General features: G+C 38.1%; 1 protein-coding gene across 1 annotated transcript in view; it reads right to left on the reverse strand.

The window, feature by feature from the left end:
- The window catches only part of LOC115219198 (arginase-1-like), a 55,113-nt gene that overhangs the window by 37,162 nt on the left and 1,970 nt on the right, over positions 1-15,981 (reverse strand). Inside the window, exon 2 of the mRNA XM_029789317.2 lies at positions 2,374-2,446. Within this exon, the coding sequence (XP_029645177.1) occupies positions 2,374-2,446 (73 nt within the window). The remainder of the gene's footprint in view (positions 1-2,373; positions 2,447-15,981) is intronic.

Below are 15,981 nucleotides of genomic sequence, written 5' to 3' on the forward strand. Positions count from 1 at the left end.
ATGCATGCATACATACATACATACATACATACATACATACATACATACATACATACATACATACATACATACATACAGATGGCCATGTTGATTCGCTAGCTTCTGCACGCATTTTTTTTCTCTCCTTGTTTCTCTCCGTGTTTCTTTTCTGTGTATCTTTCTGTTGAAGAGCGTAGGCTCGAAACGTAAAAGACTTGTTTTATTTATATTCCTGAGCGCCATACTAATACAATTGTTTGTTTGTATTCCACCTGCCTTCGTCTTTTGTTTATTTTCATAAAGTTTCCCGTTATATACATTTACTATATTAGATGCATATAAAACTATACACTATACTTCACACTTATACAACACGACAAAGACAAAATGAAATTATATCCGTTTAATTTTCTTTCTTTATTCTCAATTCTTAACTTTTTGTCGTATTGTATATGTATTTACGTATATCTAATGTGCTAAATGTATGGTGATGGTAATATAATGTGCAACATTTTTTATCATAGAAAGTTTATAATCTTTCACAAAAATTTTGATGTTTACATATGTGTATGTGTGTGTGTATAGATAGATAGATAGATAGATAGATAGATAGATAGATAGATAGATAGATAGATAGATAGATAGATAGATAGATAGATAGAGATAGATAGATAGATAAATAGATAGATAGATAGATAGATAGATAGATAGATAGATATAGATAGATAGATATAGATAGATATAGATAGATAGATAGATAGATAGATAGATAGATAGATAGATAGATAGATAGATAGATAGATATAGATAGATATAGATAGATATAGATAGATAGATAGATAGATAGATAGATAGATAGATAGATAGATAGATAGATAGATAGATAGATAGATAGATAGATAGTTGAAATTTATAGAAAAACAAAAGACAAAGAGGTGTGTAGGAACAACTAGCATGTGTACTAGTTGAACGCTCAGGAAAAGTGGACAGAAAGGAATAAGAGGAAATACCAAAGAGAGAATGAAAAAAAAATGTGTTGAGCTCAGTAGTCCGGGCTTCCGTTCAGTTTCCGTTTACAGAATTCCACAATCAAGTTATTGACCAATCCTAAGTTATGGTATAAGACACTTTTCGCAAGTGCCACGCAGTAGGATCGAACCTGAAAACACGTGATTGGACAACGAACACCGTTACCACACGGTGCCTGTATATGTGAAATGGTCAGCTTCTGTTGTTATTGCTTCAGTGACCGAACAGACAAGAATGAGATGTGGGAATCCAGTAAGTGATCACCAAACTCTGCTAGAAATAGAAGTAAAATTCCACTCTTCAAATTGCAGTTTACTGTCTTAGAGAAGGACAAACTGAAGAATGTAGGGAAAGTAGGAATTGATTTAAATGAAATTTTCAGGTCAGAAAATATATTTTTGATCCCATGCAATCACAATAAGGTTTCATGCAAACTTTAATCGGCACTGCGTCAGTCACGGCGATCAGCGGAGCAGCCTTCTCGCTGGATTAACGTGCAAGTGGCTGAGCAATCCATTAAACACGCGTGTCCTTAATGCCGTTCCAAGGGCGATTCAGTGTGACACAGCATATGATAAAGCTGGGCCCCTACTGAATTACTGGTACAACGCATTTTTTACTGTTGAGTAGACTGGAGCAACGTGAAAAAAAAAGAGTTTTGCTCCAGGTCACAACGCGTCGCTGGAAATCGAACTCTCAACCTTGTGATCGTGAGCCGAATACCTTAATCACTAAGTCATGCGCCTTCTGAATACTCTAACAAGTGAAAGGGAAAACGAGTAAGAAATACTTTTAAGTAGATTACTGATAGCGGGGGAGGGGGGCGCTAAGCAGAAGTAAGTGAAATTGTAATGTTATTATAAGTGGGAATATACTTGAGCCAGGTTCGAACCGGTGAACAAGCAATTCACTGCATTTTGTCGCGGAAAATATATCCCGTTTGTTGAGAAATGGTGCGTATACACCTAGATCAGCACGCAGCGTCACCTACCCAGACCGTGAGATGCAAGCATTTCGGAGTAGTTATCTCCTCTTTGGTCACAGACACCAGGCAGGCGGCGCTGCGAATTGTTCGCTCTGACAATGACATTACGTTTTTAAGATGGTCTTGGGAGATATCGAAGAAGTTGTTTTCGTTAGTTTTGCTTCTCGTGGGTCTTCATTTAATGACCGTTCTTATACGGGTAGGGGTTATAGTTGATTATATCGATATAATATTTCAAGTGGTATTGATTCTGTCGAGAGATCAATGTTGATCCAAGTGGAATTAAACTAACCATCGCAATAATCTGTCCGTCGTCTTGTCGAGTCGTCGTCTTTCAACATCAACAAATGAAACAAACAACGATACGAATAATGGCGTACCTCGTTCCTTCAGCTTCTCGATCAAACCATGTTTTCTCATAGCATCTGGTCCTTTGATCACGCCAGGTTTGGGCTGAAAGATAAATAATCATTATCGTCATAAATTCAACACCACCGCCGCCGCCGCCGCCGCCACCACCACCACCACCACCATCATAATCATTAATGATAATTACTGCGACAAACACTAGCACTACCAACAATTTTACCGTTTTTCTTTTTCTTCATTTTTGAAGACGGTTTAATGGGGATAAATAGAAGAGTTTCTGATTCCAAATATGGCAACACAGAAGAATTGCGAAATACTCTATCTTTGACATATCAAGAAAAAATGGCAGAAATTCTTCGTTTCAAACGCCTCCATTCAGTTAAACTTGAAATGTTTTCAAGACTATTTAAAGACGTCAGCCAAATGAACTTCTTGGAAAGGCTATTCTCCGCAACCAGCCAGATCTCTACTAGAGCTAATCATAGAGTTTTCAGTCAGGTGGTAAAATAAGTTTAGTTGACCACAGTCCTTGGTTTATCGATCTCCGCCATTAGACAAAATGTAAAAATCAACTGTTACAGTTTTCCAACTCAAAATGTAAATTTTTAATTAGTTGGAGTTTTAATTAGTGCTCCACCAATTCTACCACCCACCTGCCCCTCATGATCTTTTTTTTCTTGTGTCTGATAAAGAAATCATTTATTTTCCTTCACGTACACCTGTGATAACTGGGGCGAACATATCAATCTTACCAGTCAACAACGTCATCGTCTTTCGTGACCAGAAAATTTATGTTATTAACGTGATATCAACCCTTCTGGTATAAATGATGCAGTTCTGAGATGTTCATGCATTTCTAAATGGCATTATCTCGGGGTTTCTCATATTGTGAACCAGCCTTCTTGACGGGGTCCGTGATGATTGAAAAGGGTGAGCTTATAAGCGAAACACCTAAGCTCCACGCAGCGCCAGCAGAAGGTAATGGCGAACTTCACGCTGACTCTTTCACCACAACTTTCTCTCACTCTTTCCTCTTGCATCTAGCAGCTCACCTGAGACGGACTGGCGTCCCGTCCAGGTGGGGAACCTATACGCCAATAAAACCGGGAAACCGGCCCTTACGAACCAGGGAACCTATACACCAATGAAACCAGGAAACCGGCCCTTATGAGCCAGGCATGGCTCGAGGAGGAACAAACACATAGTTATCAAGGTGGTGTGATGGCAGAGTCATTACCGCGCCGGACGAAATGCTTAACAGCATTTTATCTGTCTTTACGTTCTGAGTTCAAATTCCGACTTTGCCTTTCATTCTTTCGAGATTGATAAAGTAAGTTGAGCAGTGGAGGTCGATGTAATCGACTTGGTCCTAACTCCAAAATTGCAGGCTTTGTGCCAGGATTTGAAACGAATAATTATATTTAATTTTGGCCTAAATTTGCACAAGTATTCAACGCATCACACTTACAGGAAAAAGAATGGAAAGCCAGAAGATCTTTACGTCAACTGAACGTTTCAATAAAAAGTTCAATGGAGAATTATATAAGGTTGATGTGTTAGAAAGTAACATATCAAGACATCTCTGTTCAATTGTCGGAAATGAGAGAAAATAAAAGAACAAGGCAGAGTAAGAGGGAGAGGAAAGAGACGGTGTCTTAAGACTTGGCTTTTAGTGAAACGTAGAGTGGAAATTCTAGAATTAACAAATATGTGAGAATAAGGATTATAATTGCGAGGGTTTGGGATAGGGTTAAGATTAGTGTTGGGGTGGCGGGGTTCAAGGTTACAGTTATTGTTCAAACATAAGTGAAAATCCAAAATTTTCCACTCCACATTTTATTTTACCTCCTCAAAATAGGTCAAGAATTAGACCTCCCCCCACTCCTCCTTGTTTTACGTAACAATTTCCTTTTGTTTTGTTCCCTATAAAATGATGGCGACTTGAAAGACATTCGGGGTGCTGATTCTAAATAAGCCATCAGTTTTTGTCTAACACGCTGTCTTCTGTATCTTTGCACCATACATAGACCGGAAATGAGAAATGAATCACTTTTGGCATTTGCAACGTTTCGGCTGATATAACCTCCAGCCTTCGTCAGACACTTTTCGCATGTTAGGAAAATTTACCTCTTTTCAAACCATTCTGTTATAAAACCTTAAGATGGCGGCAAGTTAATTTCTTGTAAAGTCTTTACGCCACAGTCACCAAGGCACTATAGTTTAGTGAAAGAATCGAAGAACAAAATTGTATGAAATTACATTAATGAAAAACGCAAATACTTAAACCAACATATACAGAGTAATAAGAAAATGGTTTCTCGATTAACTTCCTGAAACTGATAAAGGGTCTTGCAAGGATTAACCCCTAAATCGAAGGAGGTGTCTCCCATAAAGAATCAACTGGAAATTGTTATTATCTGAGAATAGATGTAAAACTATTTCGTTGAGAGAAAGAGTTTTACTTGTTATAAAGAAAGCAGAAGACAAAGCGAAAATTTGGTAAATTTCTGTCAAATTCTTTTCCTTATTTCTAACCGTTGACTCTCTTCACAGACTTCCAAAATAGCAGCCAAATTTAAGTCTCTTCATGGAATTTCTTGTTTCTTATTAAACGGTTGAGACCTCTCACTTGCAACGTCTTTTGTCTTCTACAAACAATAAATCTTGTTAGATTTAGATGAAGAAAATATGACAACATAATACGAGCAGATGAATGGGACTATATTCCCAGAGGGAGTTTCTCATTCTTTTGCGATCTCCCCTTTAATGTAGAGAGAAACAGAGAAAGAGAGAGAAAGAGTATGTGTGTGTGTGTGTGTGCGCGCGCGTAAGTGAACGATACGATGCGTGCGTTTATTTGGTAATGAAATAGAATGTTAGATAGAAATAATATGGAGACAAGGCCAGTTATCGTCCGCCTGGCCTCGTCTGCTGTCGTGGCCCAATGGCAAGGTAAGCAACTACACCAGACTGACACCGTAATCCAATGCTGCACCCGACTGTCACACCGTAATCCAATGTTGGAAGAAATAGCCATTTAAAACGACCTCTGATGCCTTCGTGTTTGTTTGTCTTTGGACAAGATATCTCACGAACCGCTGGATGGATTCGGATGAAACTTTGAGGGATGTTTGGCCTCGTGGCTGGCACGGTCTCATTAGATTTTGGGATCGACTCGGTACCGGACAAAGATTCTGGATTAAACCGATTCTATTGTTTTGCCTGGGCCTCAATGGTTGCTCATGGAAATGAAAATTTGAGTCAACCTAAAAGTTTAACTCGGAATCAGCAGTATGTGAATAAAGTGTGTACGTCGTTTATTGGACACCTAAGTACCCTAGAAAAATTGTTTTCGTTTTAAAGACATTATTTTTTTTCTTTTATTCTGTTTAAATAAAGAACTTAATAAGAGGAATCTAATGGAAATTTTCGTCAAAATTTTTCTGTAGAAAAAAAACGTTACGAGGTAAAATATGGCAAAATTTAAGGGTTAGCTCATGCCATCTTTTACAGGAATTCTGTTTGACAAAGAAATCTTAACTGCTTTTAAACCAGAGTTGTAGATAAAAAGACTACAATAGTTTATCTCTTTCTACCAGCGAGAAAAAAACTTGCCTTATTTTATCATTAACTTTTATCAGTTCTTATCATTAACATTAATTATTCATGTCAAATTTTCCTCACGATTTCTGATCTTATATTTATAGTTTTATTTATTTATCCATTCATTTTATCATTAATCTTACCATTTACCTGTTTCTTCAACCCTATTTTTGTTTATTTTCGCCAAATCCTCGTTAATTACTTTCGTAATAAAGAATGTGTAGTGGCTAGCGATCTATCATGGCGAATGCCGGACAGAAGGGTCACACAGGAGAGCTGGAGAGAAGGGGAGATAATAAAGTAGTGGTGATGCCAAAACGAAGGTACGCGTGCGTGTGTATAAGAGAGTGTGTGTGTGCGTGTGGAAGAAGGCTGGTGATCTAGACGTGTGCGTGTGTGTATGTGCAAGTGTGAAAATGTGGGTCTGGGAAGTGGTCAGTGCTGATGTGTCCGTGGTGGTGTGTTGTGATGTGATGTGTGATATGGTGGTGGAAGGTGTAGTGGTGTGTGATGTGGTGTGATGGTGTTAGGGGTGGGAGGCGAGAGTGGGGAAAGCAAGGGTGGGGTGTGGGTTAAGTTGAGTGTGGGGTATGTCGGTAGGCAGTGGATGGGGTAGAGGTGGGGTATGTGGGAGTCGGTGTAAGGCATGAGGTGGTGTGGGATGGGGAAGGATAGGGAAGGTGGGGTGGAATGTGTAGGGATGGAATAGTCTTACGACGGAGGGGTGACGATGAAGGGGGAGGAGAGGTGGGTAGCAGAGAAGAGAATAGAGAAGGAGTGAAGAGAAGTAGGAGTCGGAGCAAGAGAGGAGAGGTGGGTGAGAAGAAGTAGATGTTAGGGGGAGAGCGGCGAGGGGAGGAAATTAAATGAAAAGGGGAGGATAGTTGAGCCTATGTGGCGCAAGGGAATGAAGAGAGAAGATTAATCCCTGTTCACGGCGCAAATGGGGATCTGGATGGCCCCTGTGCAAGGACAATCCGAACATTGACAGGTGTTGCAATGAGTGATCGGTAGTGCGGAAATGGCGCGATACCGGGGTCTCATTGCCGAGTCGGATGTCTTGGAGGTGTTCCGCGAACCGGTCAGCAAAGCGGTGTCCCGTTTGCTCGATGTATAGAGAAGGGCAGAGAGAGCAGGAGATGCAGTAGATAATATTGGTAGAAGTGCAGGTGAAGGAGTCGGTGATGCGATAGGGTCGATGATGGGTGTCGGTGAGGAGGGTGGTGTTGGAGAGGTAAGGGTAAGTGCGGCAGCGTGGACGGGAGCAGGGGAACGAGCCGGGTTGGGAGGTTGGGTTAGGGAAGAAGCTGTGGACCAAGAGGTCTCGTAAGTTGTGGGCTCGTTTGAATGAGGGGAGGGGTCGGACTGGAATCACCGCAAGGCTCGGAGAATGGTGCGTTGGAGAGGTAGGGTGGTTGGATGGTAGGCGGGTTCGGGGCGGGTTCGGGGTGAGAGAGCATATATATATATATATATATATATATATATATGGGGGAAAACAAAAAGAAAAAAATACACGGATATAAAAAAACACTGGCTTTTTTAAAGAAAAGCAAAGATATACACATACGATTAAATGATTTGAGGTAGAATTATGAAGAATAAAAACCATTATTATGAATCAGATTCCTAATAATGGTTTTTATTCTTCATAATTCCACCACAAATCATCTAATTGTATGTATATATCTTTGCTTTTGTTAAAAGAAAAGCCTGTTTTTTTTATATCTAATGTGTATTTTATTCTTTTTCCTTTTCCCCTATTCATACCACGAGTAGTCTTTTTTCTTTAAAACCTATTTCTATTATATATATATTATATATAATATATATATATATATATATATATATATATATATATATATATAAATATATATATATAAATATATATATATAAATATATATATAATATATATATATATAAATATATATATATAAATATATATATATATATATATATATATATATAATATATATAATATTATATTATATATATATATCCATATATTATAAATATATATATATAAATATATATATAATATATTATATATATATATATCCATATATATATATATATCCATATATATTATATATATATATATATATATATATATCCATATATATATATATATATATATTATATATATATCCATATATATATATATATATAATATATATATATATATCCATATATATATATATATATATATATATATATATATATATATAATAGATAATAGATATATAGATAGATCGATATATAATATATATATATGTATATACATATTCATATATATATATAATATAATAGATTACACATTCATACATATGCACATACACATGAGTGTGTGTCTTTGAGTCTGTGTTTTTTGTCCCTAATCACCACTTGACAATCGGTGTTGGTGTGTTTATATCCCCGTAACTTAGCAGCTCGGCAAAAGAGACCGATGGAATAAGTATCCGGCTTTAAAAAACTACTGGGGTCGATTTATTTGTCTAAAAAAATTCTTCAAGGCGTTGCTCCAGCATGGCCACATTCTAATGACTGAAACAAATAAAAGATAAAAATAAAGGATCTTACACACGTTCGCGCACGCGCACAGACTAACAACTGGATCTGACACGAAAGAGAAAGTTAGCAGAAGATGAGAACGGTGGGAGTAAAGAAATATGTCGAAAGGAAGATGAACTTTGATTTGTGCAATGAAGAAACTGGAGAAAAAGCAAAACGAAAGTTTTCCCAATAAGGAAATAAAGCAGAATCGGGAATCTTCTTTGGGAGAAGAAAACTGTTTAAATAAAACCAACAGAAAATTTTGATAGAGAAGACAAAATGGAGTTACAAAATGCAAGGAGGAAAAAGAGAAAATCACTTCATGAGGAAAATGTCACAAAACTGTGCAGGGTGGAAGGGCATGGATGGCGTAAACAGTCTGAGTTACAAATAGAAACAGAAAATCTTATTTCAGCTGCGCAATACCAATGGTTAGTCATGCCTAGAAAAGTATAATAATCAAACCATGCAACCAACGAAACGGTTAAGCACATCATTCGTGGCTGAGTAGACTTTGCCCACCGTGACTATACTCAGAAGCCAGGCTGAGTTGGTAGCTTGTTCACTGAGCAATGACGCAGCCTTGCCAACTGGATGGTGGCAATGAGTAGCATAAACAACTAGCAAACACATGACAACCACATGAGCAGAAGGGGAGATAATAAAGTAGTGGTGATGCCAAAACGAAGGTACGCGTGCGTGGGAAATTCTTATTCGTATTATTAACACGGAGGGCAAAGTAAATTGTTCGGAGAAAATAGGAAAAACAAAAAAATAAACGTGTGAAACAAAAATGTTTACTCCAGTCTACTAATAGGTATACCTATTTCTTTATTGCCACAAGGGGCTAAACACAGAGGGGACAAACAGAGACAGACAAACGGATTAACTCGATTACATCGACCCCAGTGCGTAACTGGTCCTTAATTTATCGACCCCGAAAGGATAAAAGGCAAAGTCGAACTCGGCGGAATTTTAACTCAGAACGTAACGGCAGACGAAATACGGCTATGCATTTCGCCCGGCGTGCTAACGTTTCTGCCAGCTCGCCTAATAGGTATACCAGTCCTTTTTGACCAAAGCGTTTTCAAAACTGAGGCACAGGATCCCTCAACATGTAAGGATCTTGAAATTATCAGAAAATGAAGCTTTAAAATAGAACAGCATCAACACTATTTGGAGCCCACCGGGTTTCATTTAGAAAATATGAGAAAAAATATGCAAATCACACTGGGCAATCAACTTTATTTTGGGCAAACTTGGTCCTGCTTGACACAGGACACATTTTATATAACACTCTTTCATATAGCACAACAGTACACATGCACTATTGAACACAGCACATACCCTATTCACAGAACACATACTATTTGTGTGTGTGTGTGTGTGTGTGTGTGTGTATGTGTGTGTGTGTGTGTGTGTGTGTGTGTGTGTGTGTAGCAGAGAAACCTGGGATTAAAATGGCATAGTTTTTCTTATTGTTTTACTTGTTTCGTTCATGTGACGGCGGCCATGCTGGAGCACCGCCTTTAGTCGAAGAAATCGACTCCAGGATTTATTCTTTGCAAGCCTAGTATTTATTCTATCGTCCTGCTGCAATCATAAGCTGAGCGCCGTGCTTCGACAAGATTTCGGCCCATTAGGCTTAGTATCTCTCCACACGATGGGCCTGCAACAGCTGGGCGTATTGCGTTTCAACCGGACTCATGACAGTTTTGTGGCCTTATCCGGATTCATAAAGCACCTGGTAATCCAAGCACTGCCCTCAACTGCTTTCTCCCCATATTCCTTGATGGTTGTCCTCGTTGCAAATACACCAGCCACCTTCTGAGAGAAGCTGCTGGGAAGCCCTTGCAGCCGACCTCGAACGCAAACAGCTCACAGATGTAACCCTTCGCTCGAATCTTAGCTACCAGCTCTTCATAGCCCAACAGCCTCCGCTTATGGACCTCGGCAATGCTCTCCTCCCATGACACAGTAAGCTCCCCAGGGACACACGTCTCTGACCCTCATCTACCAAAACCGAGTCGGGCCGGAGTGCTGACACCATGATGCTTTCAGGCACTGGTTTGTCCACGAACACCTCCCATTTTCTGTCTTCGGCCTGCCAAGGTTTATGTCTCTTTGGCCTGACACCTTGCTTCACAAATACTATCTTGCGCAAGCTCATTTCAGGCACTCGACCCTCTCTTGCAGCTGAAACAACAACGCTTAGCACTAAATTATGTCTAAATGTATACCATCCAGACTGGAGTGCTTTTGGGCAAGCTGACAGCATGTGTTTGAGGCTGCCATACTTTCCGCACAAGTGGCACTGTGGACTCTATTGGATACCCCATTTTTGAGATTGGTGGAGACAGATGCACATCATACGTAGTCCGGATCAGAGCTTGCAAATGCCCTGCACTCACTTGCCACCGATCAGACCACTTCAACTCCAACTTTTCGATATCATCCTAATTCAGCCACCGACCCTGCTGTGCTTGTTGCACTGCGTGAACCAAACGCCTCTCATCTTCCTGCTGTCTTACTTGTTGTTCACGTAGCTTCCGCTGTTCTTGTTCACTTAACTCAGACCAGAACCGCTCTCTCTTGACAAGCCCCACATCAGCAGCCCTGTCATCTATCATCACTCCACGCACTTCACAGCATGCTGAGCCATCTTACTAGCGATCGCCACAAACACCTCAGTAACTTCGGAGAGTTCTTGTACACCGCATGTGTCACCCCATTAGGGCCACCAGCAGAACCAGCCCTTGCTTTGCGCACCACCTCCTGAACTTCCTTGAATTTGACCATGGAAGTATCAAACCCTGCACCTGAAGGGGTGGGTCTACTCAGCCCTGGTAGGTGTTTAACCTCAGCTCCTCTGTTGGTATCAGAATAAGTTCACTTGAGATGGGTTTCCAGCTCTTCCTGCTCAACAGTCAGCACACCACTAGTTCTCTCCTTAAACAGCCGTTTAACAAAGCGGAAGGGGTTTTCAGTAAAGGCTTTCCTTGCCTTTGCAGCTTCCTTCTGTTTCTTGGCATGACGCTACGCTCTACCCATATTACTGATCTTCTAACGAGTTTCACACAAGAGGATCTCAATCTCAACCTTGGAGGGATTTTCTTGCAGTACTGCTCTTAACCTTCTTGCATCTTTTCGAAGTTCACGGATAGCTCTTCTCCTCCGGGATTCCTTCGCCTGAACTGTAGGTCTTTCAGTCAGCTCACGCAACCCATAATCACTCATCATCTCTCCTAGCACTCGGACTTTCCTGCTTGGATTACATTTGACCGTGCAGAAAGCTGCAGGCAAGACCTCGTCCATTATAAAACCATGCTTTATCAGAGGCACGATCCCACTTTATCACTCTCCGGCCAGAAACTGGAACTGATGTAGGGTCTGTGGGACACTGGGGTGCTTGACCTGGTCCCAACACCGGCATTCGCCGAGCGATTATCAGTTACCAGCTTCAAACCACGCTTCGTCTTTGTTTGGTGGATCTTCCTGCCTTTCACAGACTTCAAGACTCGCCTACATCCACTATATACCAACTAGTTTCCATCATAGCCATATAAATCTATATATATATACATGATGTATATATATATATATATATATATATAAATATATATATATATAGATATATATATATATATATATAGATAGATAGATAGATAGATAGATAGATAGATAGATAGATAGATAGATAGATAGATGGATAGATAGATAGATAGATATACATGTATGTATATATACATATATATATATACATGTATATATATACATGTATATATATACATATATATATACATATCTATACATATATACGAGGGGCGTTCAATAAGTAATGCCTCTGACCCACTTGCAGTTGGTTGATCTAGCTGAAATTTTGCATGTGCACTTATTTATATCTCTATAGATTAAGTGGCGAATTACAGCTCTGAACTAATTGTGGTTTCTGATTTACAGGTGTTTGAACTGAGTCAAGTGTGAAATGGAGCCTGTTGAGTGTCGAGCAGTGATCTGGTTTTTGTATTTGAAAGGACGCACACCACGGGAGACTTTTGATGAAATGAAAGTAACTTATGGTGATGATGCCCCATCATATGACCTTGTGAAACGCTGGCATTGTGAATTCAAACATGGTCGGAACTCTGTGGAAACAGCTCCCAGATCTGGTCGCCCCCTTCTGCCGTTAATGAGACGTCTGTCCGTCAAGTTGAGGCTGCTATTTTGGAAGGTCAACGCATAACTATTCGCCAAATAGCCCATAAGGTCAAGATTAGTACCGGGTCTGTGGAAACTATCATTCATGACCATTTGCATATGCAAAAGGTGTCTGCCAGACAGATTTCCAGGTTGCTCACACCTTTCCAGAAGCAAGAACGCGTTGAGTGCTCGAGGATGAATTTGGAGATGTGCCAAGAAGATGAGTCAAAATTTTTCAAAAGACTGATCACACAGGATAAAACCTGGGTCCATCACTATGATCCATAGACCAAAGCCCAGTCAATGCCGTGAAAGCACCGTGACTCACCTCCTCCAAAGAAGGCAAGGGTGCAGCCCTCCGCTGACCAGGTTATGCTCACAGTCTTCTGGGACCAGGACGGAGTAGTGATGACAGATTTCCTGGCAAAGGGTACCACAATTACAGGAGCCTATTATGCTTCACTTTTGAGGAAATTAAGAGAAGCTATCAAAATCAAGAGGCGGGGCAAGATCAGCAAAGGCATCCTCCTCCTGCAGGACAACGCTCCGGTCCACAACTCGCGTGTCGCCAGATCAGAAGCACAGGCGTGCAGCTATGAACTCCTCCCCTTGCACCCTCTGATTTTCACCTCTTCCCAGCCATTAAGTTGATTTTGAAAGGAAAGCGTTTCCCAGATGATGCAGCCTTGATTTCTGAAGTCACGTCGTGGTTGGAGGAACAAGCTGGGGTCTTCTACAAAAACGGTCTCCAGAGCTGTATCAAACGATGGGAGAAATGCATAACTCTGGGTAGTTCCTATGTAGGAAAAGACTAATAACTGTGCCAAGTGTCGTTGCTCTACTGCTATGGGAAGTGGGTCAGGGGCATTACTTATTGAACGCCCCTCGTATATATATATAGATATTTATATATATATATATATATATATTATATATATAATATTATATATATATATATATATATATATATATATATATATATATAATATCATACATATACATACATATATGTGCAGATATACGTACACAGATATGCATGCATGCATATATATCACACATATATATATATATATGCACACATAATATATACGTATATATATAAATTATATATATATATATATATATATATATATATATATTATATATAATATTATATATATAATATATATATATATATATATACATGTGTGTGTGTGTGTGTATGTATGTAGGTAGGTATATATGTAATGTGAGATAATAGTTTCAGTTTTAATAGTTCCACTATGTTATATTATATACATAGTGAAACTATTAAAACTGAAACTATTATCTCACATTACAATAGACATGTTATTGTTTCACTTTTAACGCGTAATACCGAAACAGTGTAAGAGATTGTTCCGGACTTGCACTAGGCAAGATTTGAAACATTTTTTGGCTCATGACACTCCATGGACCGTAAGTAGTGTAAGTGTAAAATTTGAATGAAATCGGTTGGGTAGTTCTCGAGTTTTAGTGAGGCACACATACAGACACGCAGACAGACTGACACGTATTCTCAGTTTTATATACATATATATATATATATATATATTATATAATTGTTTTTTAATAATTGCTTGTATTCTTATTTTATATGCATAGAATAATATGATATATGCACGTATGTTATTATAATTATCATTTTAATAAATAAATAAGTTAACATTTTAATGTCCAATAGTTGATGAACCAACTATTGTACTTCTCCATTTTCTTATTTGCAATATAAATTAATGGCAAAATATATCTTTACCTTCACCCATTTAATACACTAGGTAAGTTAATTGCAATGCAATAAAAAAACACTTGTGTATTAATAATTGGGTATTATGCCAACAGTATATTGGATAGATATTATCCCTTAGTGGGTTGGACCCACAACCCCTAACTTTCTTGGAGTTATATATATATATATATATATATATATATATATAAGTTCAGCAAAATTTAGATTCAAATGAATATGGTACTTAAGTTAGATGCACCAGAATTTTGTATGGTGTTATCCATATAAATCCATGGGGTGATTATAATCAAAATAAGCAACAAGAATAACTTCGGTAATTTGGTACGATCGTTTCACGCTACATCATTTTATTAAATGTTGTAAGCATTACAACAGATTTAAAATGCTGAGCACTCATCAGCCAGTAATAGAGGTTTTCCATTAATACATAATTGTCATATCAATTGATAACATTATAGAGAAGGTAGATATATAGACAAAGATGTGGAGTTAAATTTTAAGAACATTTAAGGTAGTGGAGTTTATCAACTGACTGAAGAATATTCAGTTATTTTGAACTGCTAGAAGGTTTTGAGAAGAATGAACAATTGAAAGGAGACAAGAAATATTTTCTATTTATAGAAATAGGGGTGAAATAGATGTCAAAGTTCCATATAAAGAAATTGAGATAGAGAGAAAAGGGTTGTCACACTACAGATGCCTTTTACTACTATTTAGCATTAGGAAAACTAGCTTAATGTCAAATGGTTATAATGACCACTCATAGAGAATGCAGAGATTTTTTAAAACTTATATACATCAACTTTATAATTAGCTGATAGGTTTTGAGTATTTTGATACGTTGGATTAAAGGAGAAATTATAAATCTACTATTTATTCAATTTAGAAAAAAATCTATCACTTATTATGAGTAGGCATAATACTTATTAATTGGGGGTGTGACAACCCTTTTCTCTCTACCTCAATTTCTTTATATGGAACTTTGACATCTATTTCACCCCTATTTCTATAAATAGAAAATATTTCTTGTCTCCTTTCAATTGTTCATTCTTCTCAAAACCTTCTAGCAGTTCAAAATAACTGAATATTCTTCAGTCAGTTGATAAACTCCACTACCTTAAATGTTCTTAAAATTTAACTCCACATCTTTGTCTATATATCTACCTTCTCTATAATGTTATCAATTGATATGACAATTATGTATTAATGGAAAACCTCTATTACTGGCTGATGAGTGCTCAGCATTTCAAAACTGTTGTAATACTTACAACGTTTAATAAAATGATGTAGCGTGAAACGATCGTACCAAATTACCGAAGTTATTCTTGTTGCTTATTTTGATTATATATTAATATATATCAATTTATGTTGCAAGATTCCTGATGTGAAATCGTATGTTGAAACAGATATTATTGTATATCGGGATGATCATTTTTTCTTGCCAAATAAACACACACACACACCATATATTTATTCTTCACTCGTTTATTACTC

Source organism: Octopus sinensis, linkage group LG14 (assembly GCF_006345805.1).
Source record: "Octopus sinensis linkage group LG14, ASM634580v1, whole genome shotgun sequence".
NCBI lineage: Eukaryota > Metazoa > Mollusca > Cephalopoda > Octopoda > Octopodidae > Octopus > Octopus sinensis.